General features: G+C 39.3%; 1 protein-coding gene across 3 annotated transcripts in view; it reads left to right on the top strand.

Annotated features, from left to right (window-relative positions):
• LOC138594530 (glutamate receptor 3-like) overlaps positions 1-21,292 on the top strand; it is a 78,491-nt gene extending 57,199 nt beyond the window's left edge. Inside the window, exons 11-16 of one of the 3 annotated variants that reach the window (XM_069665659.1) lie at positions 841-1,214; positions 3,655-3,853; positions 10,667-10,914; positions 18,047-18,161; positions 19,290-19,538; positions 19,858-21,292. In XM_069665659.1, the coding sequence (XP_069521760.1) occupies positions 841-1,214; positions 3,655-3,853; positions 10,667-10,914; positions 18,047-18,161; positions 19,290-19,535 (1,182 nt within the window). In that variant the 3' untranslated portion in view covers positions 19,536-19,538; positions 19,858-21,292. Of the gene's footprint in view, positions 1-840; positions 1,215-3,654; positions 3,854-10,666; positions 10,915-11,620; positions 11,736-18,046; positions 18,168-19,289; positions 19,539-19,857 lie in introns of those variants that run through there. The other 2 variants (XM_069665667.1, XM_069665676.1) reach the window with 2 other exon arrangements.
• Positions 21,293-21,946: the final 654 nt, after the last annotated feature.

Genomic DNA, 21,946 nt, shown 5'->3' with positions numbered 1-21,946 from the left:
TGTTTCGCTAACGATGATAAACTTTGGACATTTTTACTCTGCATGGAAGCATCAAACAGACGATCACACAGAGAAAATAGTGCTAGCAACAGTCTGTTAGTTAGCAGTTAGCATATATTTGCTTAAACACCCTCTCCCCACTTTTAGCCTCCAAAGACGAGGAAAGTGTCGACAAAACTAAAACTGCACTTATATGGATGTTAGTGGCAGCTCAGTTAGCGCCCCCCCCTCTCCGGCCAGATTGTAGCTTAGAAGCATCGGAAAAAACAGATTATTAACCTGCCACTCCTTCATTTAGTGATTTAACTGGTTTGAATTAACATGTCCATTTACTTTTGGAGAGGTGGAGACCTTTGGCTCCCAATGAAAACCCTGTAAACAATGAGCACTATGAAAATTCGTACCCAAGAACTAGCTACCTAGCAACAAGCTACGCTAATGTTAGGAGCAACTCAGCTCGCTGCCCCTCCTTACATCCTCTGTCTGCTGAAGAGACATATTATTTTCCATGAAACTGCTTTATTCCGTGTTGTTACCAGTTTTAACAATCTTAAATAAAAAGATAAAAAAAGATACACAGCCTTAAAAATGTGTCATAGACAACTTGGGCGCACGCTAACTAGCTATAATCAAAAGCTTTACTCATGTAGGGCCTCGTTTGAACAGTCCTCTGTCGTAACCAGGATCGCCCTCAAACGGGCAGCATTACCAAGTTATACATTTCATGATAAAGTTCTATATTCATTTTAAAAAAATATTATCGCCCAGCCCTTCATTAGATCAGTATTTAACTCTTTGGTTGAATGTGACTAACTCCCTGTGTGCCTGTTTTTTTCACAGAGAGCTGACATAGCCGTGGCTCCACTAACAATAACGTTGGTTCGGGAAGAGGTGATAGACTTCTCTAAGCCCTTTATGAGCTTGGGAATCTCCATTATGATTAAGAAGCCTCAAAAGTCCAAGCCCGGGGTGTTTTCCTTCCTCGACCCGCTGGCCTATGAGATTTGGATGTGTATAGTTTTTGCCTATATCGGCGTGAGTGTGGTCCTCTTCCTGGTGAGCCGATTCAGCCCGTATGAGTGGCATCTGGACGAGAACGATGAGGTCAAAGACCCTCAGAGCCCCCCAGACCCTCCGAATGACTTTGGGATTTTTAATAGCCTGTGGTTCTCCCTGGGCGCCTTCATGCAGCAAGGATGCGATATCTCACCAAGGTTGGTTGTTGTGTTCACTCTCCACCACCTCTCAGTTGTCCTCGTCATCTCTCTGCATTTTATGGTCCCATGCGTAGCTACATCTCCATCCCGCCATGGTGCATATAGGTTATTTTGAGCTTTGCCGCTGTCCACCTGACCTCATGCTTCACTTCACTGCACCTTCCTCCCATTTCTTTCTCACTGCATCCATTTGTTTCTGAGCTGCATGCTGGCAGAGATGCTTTGCATCCACGAAATAACTTATATCCACCATGCTGAGGGCTGTAAAATGCACAGGGGTCATTACATCTCACTCAGAGCAGCTTGATTCCTCGTGACTCTTGGGGGGCTACCGTGTTTTTGCTGCATGTCTCATTTTACGCTCATCAACTTGGTGCATATAATGCATTTTGTGCAGCACCGTGACTTCATTAAGCATTTTTCCCAACACAATGGCCATCCAGTCATCCCCTCCACGCATTCATCCATCCATCTCTTTACTCATCACTGTTGTGGTGCTCCTGGCCTTCAAGGATTCTTGCTTCTTTCATCCTTTCATCCGGGACTTCGGAAGATTGTAGAGACGCTGGTTGACAAGAAATTCAAGAAGAGGTTTTAAGCGATAATGATTATTACATTCAGTGGAGGGTTAATGATGTTCTGCTGGGAGAATGCAGGTTTTTAAAACAGGGACATTTAGCATTCTGTCAGGGTTTTTTCTTTGTCCGGATTCACAAAGAAGAAACGTGATGCTTCAGGACAAGTTAAGTGTATCTAATTGTTCACACATTTAGTAATAACACTAAAAATATACATCAGTATCTAAGAAGAAACATCTAAATTACAAAAAAACTAAAGAGGGAGTGCTTTTAATTTCCTAAAAAAAACTACTTTAACTTATGTGTGGTGTCTTTAGTTTGATGACACTGAATGAAAACCGGTCGATGGCTTTGAAATGGCTTTCATATCTGCATCTGACATTTTTGGAGAGTACAGAAAAAGCAGCTTCTGCAGCAAAATATATCAGTGACAAAAATCAATTAAGCAGCAAATGAGGGATCTTATTATGGCTCTAAGAACATGCATTTTTCTGCTGATTCTATAATCTAGCTGAACAGTTCAACACTTCCCTACAGCGGTTTCCAGACAGCCACAGTCACCAGAAGGAGAAATGTATCGTCTGATTTCTATACCTTTATCTCGCCCACGTAAATCCCAAGCGCATTTATTTCTATTGCTACAACATTGCCTCTGGCTCGTCCGTGTTTGGACCAATTTACTGACCTCAGTGTGATGTCATTGTTGATATTTTTCCCAAATATGAGCCATTTATAGATAAAACTTTAACAAAATCTGCCCAGATTTACTGCCAGTCTGGAACTCTGATAAAGTAGGTTTTTACTGCAACTCTGAAGGACAAACAAATATATTGATGGCTCAAAAGCGCCTCAAGGAGAGCATAAAACATAGATACGCTATAAAACAATATATCAGGAGCGGTGCATCTGCAATGCAGGTATGCGGTAAAAATGGATACTTGCTTGAAATTACACGTAAGAGTTCGTCAGAGAGCAGCACAATCTTTAATCGTGAAAGTTTGGGACGATACCAGAGAATAGTCACATTTAGATAAGCTAACCCGGCGGTCGCACTGTGAGACACAGATTTAAAATGTCAGCCTCTACACTGTGAAGAACTGGTTAAGGACCAGTGAGCAGGACGGGAGCATCTGTGTGACGGAGCGGTTTGATTCATCACACAGTGTCGTGTTGCTTTAACTTCAGACTTGTTCTGTCCTCTCTGACCTAGAGAAAGTTTCGCTTCACAACAGAGAAAATACTTTGAAATGTTCTTACAAATGCCTGAACCAAAAACAGGCTGCTGCTTTAAACCAACAGATACCACAAGTCAATAGATACTTCCTGAAACATTAAATGTTTACAGCTGCTCTGCAGTTATAAACCAGGGCCTGCGTCTGATTCAACAAGACAAAATACAACCACAATATAGCAGAACTCAGACTACCTGAGCAAACGTTGTCCCTGGAATAAACACAAGTAATCTTGGCCGTCTTCACGGTTCTGGTTTGATTCTTCAGGCAGCTGTTGGCTGACATTTTTTGGCTGTCTAAGATGGTGCTCACTCAGATTAGCTCCAAAATGAATATAGACAGTTATATTGAGTTAATGAGGCTTATTATATCTTTTAATCAGCTGTTATGGCAGCTATATTGAGTTAATGATACTTCACTTAAGTGGATTTAGATGTTAGCGCATACTACCAGGGACATGCAGATAATATCATATCTTTCTGGAATTACTTCAAATTTCTCCAAAAGTATAAAACTCCTCAGATTCAGGAGCCAAACACTGAAGACCCAGTGGAATTCCTCCCCTCCCTATGTAGATGAGAGCTCACTGCCCTCACGTCTTTGCGTCTGGTCTCCTCCTGCTCTCAGGTCTCTGTCGGGGCGCATCGTCGGAGGAGTGTGGTGGTTCTTCACCCTCATCATCATCTCCTCCTACACGGCTAACCTGGCCGCCTTCCTCACCGTGGAGAGGATGGTTTCTCCCATCGAGAGCGCCGAGGACCTGGCCAAGCAGACAGAGATCGCCTATGGGACGTTAGACTCAGGCTCCACCAAGGAGTTCTTTAGGGTGAGTGTCTCGGCTGGCAGGCGTCCATGCTGTGGCTGCATAATGAGGTTCGCTCTAACGGTAGTTAACGTTGGCCCAAAGCACAGAGCTGACGAGTCTCTGGAGGTTTCCTGTGGGCTTTTGATTTATTACCTGCCAGGTAATAAAGCAAATGAATAATCAATAAAAGAATGTTTAGAATGTATTTTTCCCTGACACAGCACTTCCAAAGTACTAATACTCAAAATGGGTTAATTCAGTACATCATTAAAGAGTGCGGCACAGTGTTTTATAAAAAGCAATTATGTATCACTAAAGGACTAAACAGCTAAAAGAAAACGGCATGCATTCGTTTTGTAAAGTGAGTTAAAAGATCTTTTAAATGGCTTTTCAAAAGTACGTCATGGTTATAGGCTGAGGATGGGGCGCCTGTTATCAGCTCTATTACAGTTTGTCCACAAAATTAACTTTAGCTCCATCCAAATCAAAAGTTTTTTTTAACACACTCTGGCAACAGGAATGATAATTTAGCTTTTCAACCAGAACAATCATTCTCCTCCTTCATCCAACAATCAGTAGAGTCATAAACCAAACTGTGATTAGCCTCACTGCGCCTCCAATGATATGCAGATTAGCTTCTATCTTTGCCACGCAAAAGTGCTGCCAAAGCAACGGTGCAAAAATTCTCATCAAGGTCGCACACTAGATAAACGTCAGCAATCTTAGAAACACTAATAATGTGATAATTTTGAAACGTATACAAGCTTTCTTCTTAAATTCTTCTTCAAATTGTGTGGGTGTTGTTTGGCTGTCCACATCCAGGACTTGTTCATCCGGACATAAAGAATGGGACAAAATGACAGTTCAGTGTGATTATCAGGCCACTGCTGTCCGTGTGTCTGAAACTTCAGAAAAGAAAACTTCGAAGAAGAGCTACAAGATGTCATTATATTTCCAATTTGTGGGCTTCTGCCACACAACTGAAATCTAAAGACGACGTCCTATTTCTCGGAAATGGAAATGTCATTCACATCCAGCGTCCGGCTCTGAGCTGTGTCTATTTTTAGTCCTGGTCCGTCTCTTGGTGTGATTGCCCCGAGTGAGTCTGAGACATTTGATAAATACAAACCCTGGACTCGGTTAGACTTGGGCACAGAGTGTATGTTTCAGACTGTGCCTCAGTCCACAGGGATTTATAAAATCACATCGTACAAGTCTTACACGCTCTTCTGAGACTTACAGACAGCTTGTGTACATATGCTATGATACAGTATGTGTAGAACAGCTTGTTTCTGTCTGTTGGGGTCAGTTACTCGCTCTATTTAACCCGCAATGCTGGGCTTCCTGTTAGTACAATAAAAGCTTCGCTCGCAACAGAGAAGGCTTAGAGCTAATGTTTTTACCTCTGGATGAAAGATTCTTCTTGTTTGTGTGTTTAATAGCAGACAGAAAGGATGATGCAGGGATGTGACCGAGTGGAGGCACATGTAATGTTTCTGTGACCTGACTCGTTTATGAAGGCGTTCAAGCAGAACGGCCCGGTCTGCAGTGCCGAGCCGCTCTGAGGTCTAAAAGCATTGAAATGGAGCAATCACCATGATCAGTGTGAAGGAGGTCATCTGTAACTCGCTGTCTCCTGCACTGCAGTGCTTTAAAACATTACAAGGGGAAAATGTGGCTCTTCAGAAAAGATGCTATTCTGCTGGAGAGTGAGAATCAATTGAAGTGCAGCATGTTATCAACAGGAAGAGCCTGCAGTAGAATTCAATTATGAAATGTAGAATTTGTTACACAGACTTGTTTTAGGAGATTTGGTTAATACGACATCCAGGGGGAAGAAACATTTTTATCTAGAGTTGTTCCAAAATACTAGTCTGGAGCTTTTCCAAAATGCTAGACCCCTACACCCTAGAAATGTACTTGTTTCTTTTTCTCTAAAACAGTAGCATACATAGAAATAATACATGTTATGGCTGCCATAAGAAACTGCCGTTTTAGAGTGCAAAATAAGCACTTAAATGGTAAATTATTAGATGACCATAGCCAACAACAAAAATGCAGTGCTAGCGGGGAGTGCGACGTTAGCCAAAGCTAGCAAAATGTCAGTCAGTTTTTTCCCATCGTACATTTTAACACTGATGATATTTTTTTATTTAAAATGAAGCAAAGGGAAACAGAAAAAAAACACATAGAAAACAGTTTCACTGTAAACATCTGTGTTTTCTCTGACGCTCTATTCGGACACAGGATGTCAGGAGGGGACGCTAGCTGTCCTTAACGTTAGCTAAGCTTGTACGTGCTTAGCATGTTGTGAGTTTAGCATTCCTTCACTTTACTGCGCCAGGCCATAACACAACTGAAACAAATCGTATAATATCCATACAGGGCTAGGAGTACACAGCTGTGGCAAACGTTCTGTCAGCTAATAGGTAAAGGTATTCAAAACTTTATTGATATGGAAAAAACAGGACACAAAAGTTTGTTGAGTTCAGGTCTTTGCTAAATCCCCATGTTAGCTTCATGTTGAACATAAATGCATTATATAATCAGAGATCTGATATTGACAGCCACATAAAAAAGACCTAAAGATCCCCCTTTGACACGTACTTTTCAAATGATCACATTATCAAATTGATTATTTCAGACGCTTCCTGGTGAATCATCGCATTAAGTCAGCTCCTTAAGCAGCTGCGGATGTACTAATCCTCCATGTCAGTTGGCAGGACATGATTAGTCAAAGGTGCTCCTGAGGAGATAATTGACAGGCGTGAGGCGTATAGTGACTTCATCCTGAGTGACAAATATTCTGCCTTTCTTTCCTCCAAACGAGAAATGTCAGTGCAGAGGAGCGGCTCTGAGCAACACTTGTTAAAGGGTGGTGATTCAAAGCTAATGATTAATAAGAGCTGTAAATACCTTTTCAGAGTGATCTTCACTTAATCAAGATCATATACAGACTCCCCAATACACATGATATATGATGAAAACATTTTTCAAAGACCAAAATTTATGCTTTTCTGATTTTTAAGAAACTTTTGAATGTGCATCCTCAGCTAGATTATAAACGTAATGTTGCGTTCTGTGTATTCAGACCATAGGTATCATCTAGTTCAGGATATGTCTTTGCCATATTTAAAGAAATGGCTCTAAATCTGAGTAAAAATGCTCATTCAGTTTCTTAGAGTTAGATCTGAAGATCAATACCACTGTCACGCCTGTACTACCACGTGATTAGCTTAGCTTAGCATAGTTTGGCATAAAGACTAGATGCAGGGGGAAACAGTTGGCTCAGTTAGGGTCCATGTGCAATATTAAGATGAATGTTACCATTCGATGCATTGTCGTTAGCTTCAAGCTAACTTTCATCCTCAGTCCCTTGGCAGGTCACAATTAAAACCGACCCTTAACATACTAATTAATATTTTATATCTTCTTTGTTTTATGTGTCTATAAAAGAATTTAAGCATTATAATTGTTGTTTTGTCACAGGAAGCCGGCTGTAAACCCATGCTTCTAGCTTACATGCTAGGCGAACCGTCTCTGAGCTCTATCTAAACTGAGTGTTATTGATCTTCTCATCAAACTCTCTGCAAAAGAGCAAACAAGAACAAATAGTTTAAACAAACTATATCCATTATTTTGTCACAAACCGCCTCTACTTTCACTAAATAATGGATTAACTACATTTTCTGGAATAACTTTGGACGACCTGATTTTGTGCTCTACTGCTTGTAAAGAGGTTAAATGGGTGACAGTGGGTGAATGTCAGCAGAAGTGGGAAGAGAGAACAAGCAAAAATAAGGAAGTTTGTATTTGTTGACTTTAATTGCAAAGAGTCTTCGCGCTGCTGCTAAACGATCCGTGCTATCATTTAGTTGCCTTATTAATTAGTTTCCTCTGATCTGGAGTAAACGGTAAATGACTTTTAATTACAAACTTCATCATGCACGTAACTAAGATTTGCATGCGGATAAAAATAAAGCAGCGGAGTGATTGCACATGCTTTGTTTGTCCTGTCGTCTCTGCTTCAGGATGACAGGCGTACACAGAGGGACGTGAATCACTCTCAGCCTTCAGTCAGCAGCTGACAGATGAACTGGTCGCTGCAAGAATCTGAGTCTAGACCAGTTTATTTCCAGAATAGACGAGGGGCAGTGAACCTAAATAACTCCCTGACTGGAGGATATGACCTGTTGTCCCACAAGTCATTAATTAAACCTTATTGACTGAATAATTTATCTTTGTTAACAGGGCTGCCTCAGTGAGAGTTACGACTCTGTCCGCACGAGCAGCTTCACAGATTTCAAAAACAGGCTCCCGACAAGCGCGCGTCTTCATGTACCCCAGAACAGAATCGCTGCTTTCACACTATGGTCAGGCCTGTCATCAGCTGTTATTGTCATGTTAGCCGTGTTTACATGAACACTCAGCTGAACTGAAATCGTGCATATGTCAAGAATGATTCACTTACCAGCCTGAGCCCACAATCCATTACATCTCCGGTGAATTATTTACACAACACTGACGCACACACCGCCGAGCTGACATAGTTTGTCAATTCACTCTGATGTTTTCCTTTATTTTCACCGAGCAGATGTGATGTGGGACTGACTCACAACACTACTGAACACACAATCTGGATGAAACCAGTCACGCAGGCTCGATTATTCTATATCAAACACTATTATTAAGCAAACAATACATACAATAGTGCCTGATTATATAGCCTCAAATAATGGCTGTACGATTGGCATGTTCAGAAAAATATTCAATATCCGATTTTAACTATAAATAAAAAATGAAAGGTCCTATAAATCAAGTATAAGTCTGAGTTTTGAAGTTGACGTCAGATGTTTGTCACACTTTGACTTCCTGTTTTCCCGAGCGATGATGAACCTGCCTGTCATTCACTCATCAGAACTCAAAAGAAAGTAGAAGTAGGGAAAGTTTTAACCCAAAGTTTCATTCCTAAGGCGTATCCAACTCCCGGCAGGAGGGTCACATTATCTCGGTTTAAAGCAGCCTTTCTGCTCGTCCTCTCTATTGTAGACAGCTGTGTACTCCAGCTCCCTGCAGACCAGCGATCAGCCTCTCTCTGGCCATTTTTAGCAGCGTACTGAGTGTCAGAGCGAGGCTGAGCTCTGCATGTCTGTAGCTGCTCCAGCTGGCAGCGGACCGGGCCACAGAGGTGAAGCCGTCAGTCTGGGAGGAAGCAGGTCAAACGTGCCTTTACAGAGGGAGAGCTACACACGGTCACACAACAAGTCACACAAACTATTTGAATGGAACAAATGACTTTTCAAGGATAAGTGCCTAGTCACTCATGATTTAGATCTTTTAGTTTAAAGATAACATGGCATGTGGCTGGGACACTAAAGCACAAAGACAAGATAAACTGATAGAAAACAGCAGATGATCAATAATTCATGAATGCCTTCCAATAAAAGAAAGTTTTAAGAGAGGAGAATAATTTGTCCTTTAAAAAATGTATGACTTAAACTTAGTGCAAAATACATACGCCAGTAAACATATCTGACAAACATCTAACTCAACTTTTAACATGACCCCTATATTATGTTATACCACTGGTATTAAAAAGTAGTTGTAAAAATGTATTTTAGTCTCTGTATTATAATATTTATAGTTGTAAAATATGTTAATGTCTAAAACCACTTCACTCTAACCCTAACCCACAACAGACTGATCTGTTTTAATGTTGCATAATCACAGCAGTCAAATTTACTGATCTCATGGAAGTGTAATGGGATTGATCTGATTTAAATAAAAGGGAACCATGATGTTCGTGACTCCAGCTGTGAACTGCTGGTAGGAGCACAAACTGACGGGAGGAGGAGGTCACTTCTGACTGTTAATATTGATACCAAACATGACCTGCATTTTGCTTCTGCTGAGCTGCCAGATTGTCAGACTTCAGGCTGCTGGCAAACAGCCCACTACCTCTGCTGCACTGCTGACATGTAAAGGGTGAACCCACTCTGATATACAGCAGGATGAAAACTGTAAAAGCATTTTGCAATTTTGACTATACCCCAATCTATGATGTCAGTGTGACATCACGGACTGGGGCGTGGCCTGATAGTGCAGCAGTTATTTTATGTGTGGTTCAGTGTTGCTTTAAAGGATCTCTTTGACATTTTTCAAAAACATATTTTTCAGTGTTCTTGCCGTGGGGTTTACGAGTGGATTAATACCACTCTTATATGTGAGCGTTATCTATTGTGCGTAAAGCATCGGGTAGTTTATGTTAGCTTAGCATAAGGCTAAATTTATTTTTGTGTATGGATTAAACTAATGAGATATAATGTGTTAATTTAATAGATCTAGAGGGCTAGTAGACATACTTCTTAACTTCAGAATAAACCAGGTTAGCTGCTTTCAGTTATAACCTTTAGGGACTGTATTAAAATGTGTTATAGGGTAGACCATTTTGGGAGAAGTGTGGAGGCTTATTTTATTTGTATTTCATTCTCTCGTGAGATTCAAAGTGCAGTTAATTTGTAAGTCAAGGAGAGAGTCCAAAGAAAATATTTTTGTCTTGCTCTTTAAGATAATGAAAGATAAGAATCAACCCCAAAACTCTGCCCAATCATTTTTCAACAGTCCCTAAGCTGATCTAATCGCCTTCAGTCTCCAGCTCCTCTCAGACATGAGAATTATATCAATCCCCTCATTTAACAACGAGGCATATATCCCCCAAAATGTCAAACTTTTCCTTTTACTCAAACCAACATGAATCGTTGTGAATGTTTAATTGGTTGTTGACGTTTGCATAACTAAACTGTTCCTGTCTTCTCTCTTTGTCCTCAAATGCAGCGCTCCAAAATAGCAGTTTATGAGAAAATGTGGTCATACATGAAATCAGCTGAGCCCTCAGTGTTTGCCAAGACAACACCAGAAGGGGTTTCCCGGGTACGAAAGTCGAAGGGAAAGTTCGCCTTTCTTCTCGAATCCACTATGAACGAGTACATAGAGCAGCGGAAGCCCTGTGACACCATGAAAGTGGGCGGGAACCTCGACTCTAAGGGTTATGGTGTGGCCACACCGAAAGGCTCTGCATTAGGGTGGGTGGGATATTATAACAATGTCCTCTATGTTGTTATAGTATTCCACCTACCCTGATGTCTCCTTTTGCCATTTTCTTTCTCTTTAATTCTTCTTTTTTTTCAAAGTGCATCACTGAGTGAACAGTATTTAACTTTAATCAACACGTGCAGCCATTTTCTGTTGTGTCGATGTATCTGGTTTGTGTCTCTGTTACTTTCTTCTTTCTCTTAAGGTTTTTATTGGTATACAAATCATTTGGATGTTGATGTGCACTCTCACCCTCCCAACCTTGTTTGTTTTGCTCTTTTCCCTCAATCTCTCCCCCCTCCTTGTTTCCGTGTCGCCCTCTTTTGCATTGCTTCTAACTCAACACTGAAATATGTCTCTTTTGCTAGTTAAAATGCTGCTCTGTCAGTTGTGATGAATGTTAAGCTGCATGCTGGATGTTCTTATTTCTAATTCAACAATGACAGAATGTCCCCATCCCGCACACTTCAGTTACAAGCAATGTAACCCTCCATGCCACCTCTCTAATATTTATAACATTTTCTTTGCTGTAAAGATGCTTCTTACCCTCCACACCAGTGAAATTTTTACCAATTTGTCCCTTCCGTGCTCCCCTTATGAACCATTGATATTAATCACTATTCTTTACTAATATTCTATATTAGATTTCTCACGGACCTGTTCATTTTCTTACAAGTTATGTTTTATCGTTTCAAGAAATGCTGTTAACCTGGCAGTGTTAAAACTGAATGAGCAAGGCCTCTTGGACAAATTGAAAAACAAATGGTGGTACGACAAGGGAGAGTGCGGCAGCGGGGGAGGTGACTCTAAGGTCAGCCTCAATGTCACCAAAGTCGGGTATCCTAGAACAGAGTAATCGGCAAGGCTGTCCTCACTGTCTGTAGTCTTTGGGCCAAATTATCTACACATAACTTACGGATAAATATGGTAATTTAAATTTTGTGCAAATGTGATCAACTGGGAACCCTTTACTTGGCTAAAGGAGAAAAAGCCGAATAACTTTAGAAAGGGCAGAAGTAGGACAGGAGAAGATCAGGAAACAGACTTTGATCATGTGACAGACAGAGTAGATGTTTCTCTTCTTGGCTTGTAGTTATGTAAGACAGAAGCCATCTTTCCCTGTTTTTTATATCTACAGGCCAACATAAAAGCTTCATATGTAGGTTTCAGACAATTGCCAGAAGGATTAAAGATAATATTTAAAGTAAATTTATGATCCTCCAAGTCAGTCAATGTAAGCACTCTCCAATCTGCCGCCTGGGCGTTAGGGCAGGCACGGGGAACAGCGTTGTCTTGAGGGGACTAAGCATCGCAGGCAAACGTGAGAATTCTAATGACAGACTGACAACTAACGGTCCAAACTTTTCTGTCCAACATCCTCTCACCGAAATCCAGCGTTAAGACTGACAGTCACCTTTGGTTGGTCTTTAAACAAGGCCAGTCAAAGTCTATCCATGGCCACCCTGACCTGGTAAACCCTGCAGTGTTAGAGTGTAAGGTATGACCAGGGGCCCCATTTGTACGAGACGATTTGATTTGAATCGCACTTTAGTATTTGGATATTTTTTCAAAGTTTGCACAAAGTTAATCTTCATATAATTTCAGACATTAAAGTGAGACTATGGAACTTTAGCTAAACAGTGACCACTTGTGGACATAAGTGACAATTACAGGAAAATGTCACATTGAGTTTTCTTAATTGTTTTCATCTTCTTTTTAATTTGTATTTAAAACAGTGAAATGTTTATTTTTGACTTTTTGAAATATAATGAAATAGTCGCATGACTAGAGGATATTTATAAAGTTAAAGAACTACCTGCCAGTTAACAATATTCATTTAAAGTAAGCTAACATTAACTAACGTTAGCTTTTGTGAAGGTAAGCACACAGGTAGCAACTAGCTGAATTATATACCAGGACTTACTGCTCATGAATTATTCATTTCATTTGAATTCATATGTCTTATTTCCTCTTTTTAAAGTCACATAGTCTCACTTTAAATGTCAGGGTTAAGGAAAGACGAGGAGTTTATTATTTTCAAACTTCCTAACAATATTTCAGAGCATCAGGCTCAGCTGTGCAGAAGAGATGGGACTTTTTTCCCATAAAGAAAAAAAAAAACGATCAAATCTCTTGTACAACTTTTCCATAAATGAGGCCCCTGATCTTGTGTTTCAGACAGCAGGGCGGGCGCAGTAAGAGCCCGACAGGGGATCCATCTCTGCCTCTGCTCTTCAGCTTGCATCATGACCACAGTACTCTCGGCACATTGTGAGAGAAGAGACAAGGCAAAACTTTGCTGTTATTGACTCGAGTCATCCATCCCTGAGTGAGCAGGACATGGATACTACCAGTGGGATAACACAAAGAAACTGTCTTCTCTCGCTGGCAATTTGCCCCGACCCCTCGGTTAGAGAGAGAGTAGATGATCAGTGTAATATCTGACTGCCAGATTTCTATGTCCTTATTTCACTTTCAGAAATGCACGTGTGGGTAATTTGACATTTAGATGAAAATATATTGTATGTAACTACCACTGAGAAAATAGGACATTCATGAAAGAAACCATTGAGCATTGGGTCCCTGAATCAAATTTATGTTTCTAGAAATCAATGGAAATATTCTTTATATTTTTATTTTCAGACCAAACAAATCTGTTTACAGAATATATCTACAAGGATGGATGATTTTAGATGATGTCATCCTTTAGGGTATTTTATAGCTCATACTGTGTGATGTCTGTTAAATATGACATCATACAGTATGTGTTGTATGTCTTCATTTGGCCATGAGAGTCAGTTTTGTGCATGTGTTTGTCCTGTGAGTTATTTTGTGTGCTCATGAACGTTTTTGGAGGCTGTTTTCCTGTTTTGCAGACAGAACTGAAGGGAACAGTTCTGATGTGACTTAATTCAGACGGAGCAGAGGTTCAGTCAAACCTCATGGCTCAGAAAACGTACGGGGGGTGGACACAATATAAGAAACACCTGCACAATGTATCAAACTCAATACAACAATAAATAGTATCTTTGTGAAGCTTATTGCAAGTCGCATTGCAAGTTACGAAAAAGTGAATTTCTCATTAGCAATTATTTAACTTCACAAATGTAAGATTTATAGCACTTGCTGTTGTATTGCATTTTGATAGATTGCACAGTTGTTCGTAATAGTCTGTCCATCCTGCCTGTGCTTAATCAGAGGGTTGAGTTCATGCGCCTTACATTTATTGTTTTAACACAAAATTTGATCTGAAATGCAACCAGCCTTAGAGAGAACAATTAGTGTGCATCAAATTTAAAGGTTTAATGCAGTGCAGGGCATAATTAGGGTGGCTTGTTTGCAATACAAACGGACAACCTATTAATGTATGGCAATCTTAATTTAATGTTCTTTTATATCGTATTTTGCCACAAAACTTGCCACATTGCCCAAACATATGCAAAAATACATGATGACTGGACTATGACTTTTCTGAGGAATTTCCCCGTGTTCTCGCAAAAAATAATGCGACTTTTCTCCATAGCAATGAATGGGGAATCAACGAAATCAGAGCTCAAACCCACCCATCTTTGGGGCCATACAGCTTCGCCATACATCATCATAGAAAGATCATTTCAAATTTAAATGGGTCAGAAGTTTGGGGACTTTAAAAGGCTAAAAGGGAATTTTCATAGCTTGCATGGTTTTCACGGAATCGCAGTAAACGTTTTATTTTAGACGGTTTCAGAGTTAACAATGAGTGTGTATTGCTCGGAATGTTCGCATCTAGAGTGGGTGATGTCATCGCTAGAGTGGAAAGTAGCTTTAAAATATCTTCAAGCACCTGTAAACACTTTGCTCTGCAACCCATAATTTTCAATCCACACACATGATTTTGCACTCAAACTGTAGGAAAATGTCTCTGTTAGCTTACTTAGGATTTTGAAGCAGAATGGATTTAAAGTTTTGCCACAAAAAGCTTCCCAAGCAACAGGAGTACCGGCCAGCTGCCCTTCTGCTCCAATGTTAAAGAGACCAGAAATGTATCATGCAAACCACTTGGGAGCACTTTTGAAATCTGCTCCTGTGCTCACATTTTTAGCACTACAAACATGAAAACCACATTACTGCGCTCAGCAGACTCTTCTGGTCCAGAAAATATCTTCATTTAGCAGATAGCGGTTATGGTTTGACCTTAATATGAGCACTTTTAAGAGGTGATTCTTTGGCTTTCTAAGCTGTTAAATGACTGCTTGTCCCTTCTCTTTTCCCCAGGAGACCCCAATCACATAAACAACCACACACGTACGCAAGTCTTTTGTGTCTCTCTGGCCTTCAAACCTATAATATGATGAATATCAGAGTTTTTGAACTTCAACAGCTATTTTAAAGACTACTTGCATATCTTAACCTGCTGTACTCTGTTCCCCAGGACACCTAAATCCTTACAGCAAATGTGTCTCTCTTACATACAAAAATCTCAAGGATGCTAATATTAATACTTAGTACTGGCACTATGACCCGGTAGCAGAACCAGCCACCTTCAAAATTCCTCTATACATTTTATAGTTCATGTTTTCATGCAAGACCAGGTTTTAAAAGCTCATCAGTATTGTTGAATCAATTCATGTGTCCTCTTTAGTCCTTAGAGATTAAAGGCACTTCATATTATGATACATCCATCTGCTTCCTGGAGAAAATGATACTGAATCTGGACAGGTTGTAATTAAATCTGATTGGGCAGCTCGATACAAGATTAATAATCATTTACATAGTCAGACACAATCACAGAGGAGGCAGAGCCCTGCTGATGTGAGCTGCTGTGTCCAGTACACAGATATTTTCTGTTCTCTGTTTTATGTCTTCAACATGATTTCTTAATGAGCTTTTTACTTATTCTGCCATTCATTTTACATTTTAGGATTAAGGCATTGAATTAGTCACAATGAAGGTTTAATTCGTCATATAACATCTGTAGTGAAATGCATGTGGAGAAGCTTGTGTGTTTGAATAATGATATATTATATGAAAATATATGAAATATAAATTATTATTTTTATAGAGTAGAAAAATTACATTAATATATGTATAAATGTATATTTTTAAATAGATATTAGGTCTAAGTGATTTTCCAGTATATGAAATACTAAAACTATATATCAAATATACATAGGCCTATAGTTATTCATTAATATTTGCAACATTTACATACACTTTAAATTAGATGAACAGTTAAATTGAAGAGTTCAGAGTTCATTGCAGACATGCTCACAGCATGTTGATCTGTTGGAGTTAACATCACAGTGTTTCTGTCTTTGACAGTAAATGTTGGTGAAGTTCACCAAAAAAGACCATACTGCTTTAGGAAATGATACTTTAATGCTGTGATCTTTGTGTCTCTGGGACAAAAACATTCGCTGCTTACTGACCAAAACAGATTGTTCCCATCCCTAACTGTTGCCCCAGTGAGGGCTTTGAATAGTGACCTTTCACCTCTGAAGTCCCTTTGATGTCTCTGTAAGGCTCCAGCAGGGACGATGGCAGATAGTTAGCACTGTATGATTCATCTTTTTTACGACAGCCAAACATTATGTGATTAATAAAACCCCAAATTACTTCAAAAGTTCGGACGTTTTTAGTATATATCCACCCATGTCCTTCCAGCTAAAAGTGTTATCTGTTTCAATTTGTACAATTACAGTCTATATGGATGAATTATGTTATTTGTTTTTTTTCCAACAAGAAAAAGAAACAGGAAAATATTTTCTAAGCTGTGAGCCTGGACAGTGCTCTTCTGTGTAATATTTAAAGACCGTGTCCACCACCTGGTGGTGTGTCTGAGGTCTTTATCTGATGACCAGCTGATGTAGTAGATTTATCATTTATAAAAAGAAGACAAGAAGGGAGTCATCCTACTGAAATTGCTGTGAAGCAGGATAGATATTATCAATCAGAATCCTTCTTATGTGACTAAAAGTTTTTAAACAGAAAAATAATGCCTGTGAATGTCAATTTTACACAGTTTGACTTAATAGCACTTTAGCAGAGAAAAAGAAAGAGCTTCGAGCTTGAGTCACAAAGTGTAACAACCTTTTAGTCCATGGTTAAATCTTCCTTTCTCAGTTTGTTGTTGGATTTTAATTCACGCAGCTGAAGTTGTGACTTTCCTTTGTCATCATAACTCTGCCTTTCTAACAGCTCTGACTGCTGAACAGGACTCAGATCATCCACCTCTCATCATGCATGCCTTCTACATGTTTGTTCTTACTCGTTTTAATAATCACATTACTTTATTTGTATTCTATTTGACGTGCAAAGAACACAGTGGTGAATACAATATATTTGATGATGTTGGATTACAAACTGTTTTTGGATGATGATTTTTTTTTCTGAAAGGAAATAAGCCTGGAAATCTATCAGTCAAGGAAATCAAGTGTAATGTCTTGCAAAACAAAACCCCAAACTATGATAACGTGTCTTTATGGACTCTTATAACCACATTTTGTTGGCCTTCTCTGGCCTGTAATGATTCAGAATCGCTGAAAATCGCTGAAAAACTTAAGGTGGATACACTAATGACTTGGTTTGAAGTTTGGAAGCAGGATGTAAATTTGCATTTCTGCTCTCCTGATTGGTTCCCTCCATGTTGGGAACACTTTGTGGTTGAAGGGGCGGTTTTGCGAGACATTAGCCTCTAATATCTGATAATGAAATTGGACTGCTGTGTTTTGTCTGTTAGTCAAGAAAGGGTTCCTGTTAGATCCACCTTGCTAAACATCAAAAAGGCTGCCCATAGCAGGAAAAAGTGCCCTCAGCGATAATTGCCTCTGTTTTCTTTCATTCTGCAAAGCTATGCAGCAGCTGCTTTATTCTGCAAGTTCAAATCTTTTCTCTTCTTGTGATCAGTGTGTGCCGATTACTCAAAGCGATATAGGTGGGGTCTGGCATGCTAGGGTAGTCATGGATTATGAAAGGTCATATATTTATACATACATTGATATATACTGTAGTGTTGCTTGCTATTTGTGATGTGTTGGCCAGGACCCTACTCTATCGCTTTGCACAGTATAAAGTAGTTTAAAAAAAGTTGAATAACATAAAATAACATAATAAAATGTTATTTATGTTATTTCCCACGTGAAGAACTCCTGTAAACCTTGCAGTATTGAAACTCAGTGAACAAGGCATCTTAGACAAGCTGAAAAACAAATGGTGGTACGATAAGGGTGAATGTGGAACCAAGGACTCTGGAAGTAAGGTCAGTCGCTGCAGGTCTTCTTATACTGATTGCTAAATGCATTTTGACCCAACTGTTCATATGCAAACATCGAAAAAACACATTGTATCCCAGACATGACGTTTACCTGAACACTTGCCTGTCTGCCCTCACAGTACATGTGAAAGACATTAAAAAGTAGACCCACTTGACACATAGTCTAATCCATTTACACCCTGATCATGACTCATCACATTGACATGATTTCATTGTATGCAGACGACACCAGATTTTATAACTGAAGCATGAATACACACTTTTATTCATACCATAAAATTATGAAAAGTTGAACCATAGAATTGAAACCATTATACTGCTATTTAGTCGTCCAAACCTTTATTGAAATTTAGTTTATTGGTGTTCATCATTTGTATGCAAACTGAGCCGTTAAACTCCGATACCAGCGGCTAGTTTTTCCCAAAGGCATCCTTATTCTGACAGAGTCCAATCTGACCTTTAAATACCATCTGAGCACAAAGTGGGCAGGTTGTATTTAATAGTCAGGTCTCATAGTTGGAGTGTCACAGTAAGGAACATGTTTAACCTCTTTACCTAGCGTAAATAAACACGTTAACTGACTTTTTAAGATTCGAAGAGTACTTCCTCTAGGGTTAGAATGCAAATGGTAAAACTCATAAATTAATTTCAATATCAATGTTTGGCTTTTAATAGCAGCAAAATGGTTCAATTCGCCCTCCACAGCTTGCCACTTTGATTGTACAAATGCAGTGTGTTGAAGTTGAGCAGCTATGATAGTAAACTGAGGGTTTAATCTAGACCTGTACGACCATGACCGCCTTCCTCTAGATGTAGTCTCCTAAAGAGACCATGAAGCAGGATAGATAGAAACTCTCTCTACATTCACCTTACAGCTCTTCAGAGTAGAAAGAACCTGAGAGGAGGAACTAGACACATTTATCTCACTCTTGTAGGCTAAATCAGGCATCTATACCTCAGAGGGTTTTGTAGACACAGTTAGCAGCTTCCTCAGAGTTACTGTGTAGTCAGGATGTACATTTAGATCTGTGTTTGTGTGGGTGTAGTGTTGTTAGAGGTCATTCTCCTTGTGCCACTTGAAGAAGTCTTAATGGTGGTCTCTACCTCCCCCAGGACAAGACAAGTGCACTAAGCCTGAGCAACGTGGCAGGAGTCTTCTATATTCTGGTGGGAGGGCTTGGCCTGGCTATGACCGTGGCTTTGATAGAGTTCTGCTATAAATCACGGCAAGAAACCAAAAGACTGAAGCTGGCGAAGAACGCCCAAAACTTTAAGCCAGCCCCTCCAGCAAACGCCCAGAATTTTGCCACGTACCGTGAAGGCTACAACGTGTACGGGACAGAGAGTGTGAAAATATAGAGGGTACGTGTTGGCTCCTGTTAGCTGTTTCATGGGAACTTAAGTTAAATTTAATTTAATTACTTTTTTTTTTTAGACCATCTCAGATCTTATGAGTTCAAATTTTTTCATTCTTTAATACTTAAATTTAATTAAAGTTTAGTGTTGAATTCAGTCCCTACCCCAGTTCACCCATATTGCATATTTACTGGTATCATAAGATTATTGTTTCCCTGATTCAACTCAGCTGGTTTGAACTCAGATTTACCAAATTAACTCAAGTTATTTAATTGAACCAACCTACAATGATGATGTTCATCCTTTGCATGTCTTGGCCTTGCAGAAGAGAAAATGTGTGGATTCCCACTGGAGCGTCTGGATGGAAACAGCCACTCTGTGTGACCCCGACACCCCGAGGCTGTCATCCTGGAGGCGACAGCCCTCTTTGTCATCAGCTTGGACTCAAGCCTACAAGTCAACAAGTGCTCATTCTGGGCTGTGAGGCCCGTCACACTAACAGAGGGCAATGACGCAACAGGACTTTTGCTTCTGGAAACATGAGATTTGCCTCTTGTAGTGCCTTATGGAGCATTTCGGCGTCATGGCAATGCAATTAAAATTAAAACCACTTGAAAATTTGAAAAATAATCCGTGGACGAGGGCAAAGCTTCACATGACAATTAGACGAACTGTTGTAATTTCATTTTTTCTATTTTGAAGAAGAAAAAAAAGCCATGATTTGCAATCCAAACATCCTGGAGAAGTTATTACGAAGTCATTTGAATCCTTTACAGACATATTTTTGTGGTGAAATCTTGAGTTGGATAAATGTTATATTTAGTGAAGTAAAGTCATTTTCTTGTTTTACTATAAGACTACTTTCAGTTTCATAATATTAAGGACAAGCATCAATCAATAGGTTAAGCATTGATTAAAGTGACGACGTTGTACCCCACTTTTTACTCAGAAAATATCAATAATATGAAACTGCTTAGGTGGTGTTGATTTCAAAGTCTGTTGGACATCTTACAACCGACTGCGTTCATTTAGATGCTTTTGTTAAAAAATCAACCACGTTTGTTTCAACTGCCACTATTTTGAAACAAAAGCGTTTTTTATTGAGATGAGGTCGGCTTTTAATCACTTAGTGCCATATTGTTGGAACCTAAAGCATTCAAATCCCTAGGGAGCCCTTTTTCTGTTACATCATATTCAAATGGTTTAAATGAGCTTATGGTTTACACTTTGTACACACGTAGAAGCTGTTCTCATGTAAATGCAGTATCTGCAGCTGTGAATCTCAACATTTTGGTAAATGATAACACACCATGGCTTCTTTGGTTGTGATGAGCTTTCTGTGTCTATGCATTATGCAGAAGAGGAGCCGGTTAATTGTACATTGAGGACGGAGAGCTACAATGAAACATTTTGTCTGTTTGTATAAGTGAACTTTTTATAAACTGAGGGAAAATCCTACAAAACGCTACAAACCATGTACGCCTACATTTGTTTAGTATATCAGACGTTCTCATCTGTTCCCCCAGATACAGTGCATGTGAATTTGGTGATAGTTTGACCAAACTGCAACTCAAAATGGACCCCGGTTTAGTTAGCGTCCGATATCGACTTCTGATCCAGTTTGGTTTTAGTTTTTCCAATTCATTTGTAAAGGTACCTCAACCATGAGAGTTGCATGTATGGACACAATGAACCTCAGTGGAGAGGTCGTGTACAAAGGATTTTATTACATTTCCTTAATAAAAGCAGGTTTATATTCATCTTTTGGACTTTTTATCTTTTTTACCTGTAGAAACAACAAAGTGTCACTGTGAATGTTGAATATTTTCTACTTTGATTTGTTTCCTAAACTGCAGGTTAACTTCACAACATGCTTATTACAAATGTCACTAAAGTTTGCTGTTAGATTGACAAGATTTTTCTCTTGACATGCCATGAAATTATATGGAGTCTTGTTTATATGGAAGCCCAATTGTGGCAGAAAAGGAGAATAAAATTAATTATTAAAAAATAATGTTAAAACTAAAACAACTTGTGTTTAATCAAACTTGTGACAAAGTAAGACTTATAAGACTTGTATGTTTTTCTTTTAAAACACAGCTAAATTATCCTGCCAAGAGCAGATGATGATTTTTAAGTAGATTAAACCTTTTGAACTGTGATCAGTGTCACCGTGTTTTACAGCATTTAAAAAAGGCTAATTCTGTTTGATCAAGCTGTTTTACATGTACATTGGTGACAGTGTATAGTCTATAAAGTTGCTCTCAAATCTTATATTAATTTTGCAACATAAATTGATCCTGTAATGATCCACTAATAAATACGTTTTTTACAATAAAAATATATATAAAAGGAAACGAGTCCCCTCCATCTCAATCTAATCATGTTGGCCCTGGTGTGCCTGTCTTCTAATT

The sequence above is a fragment of the Semicossyphus pulcher genome, unplaced genomic scaffold (assembly GCF_022749685.1).
Source record: "Semicossyphus pulcher isolate SPU_LCO1_2020_fin unplaced genomic scaffold, fSemPul1.0.p SCAF_10, whole genome shotgun sequence".
NCBI lineage: Eukaryota > Metazoa > Chordata > Actinopteri > Labriformes > Labridae > Semicossyphus > Semicossyphus pulcher.
Note: the sequence above shows the minus strand (reverse complement) of the source record. Positions and strands in the feature narration are given on the sequence as shown.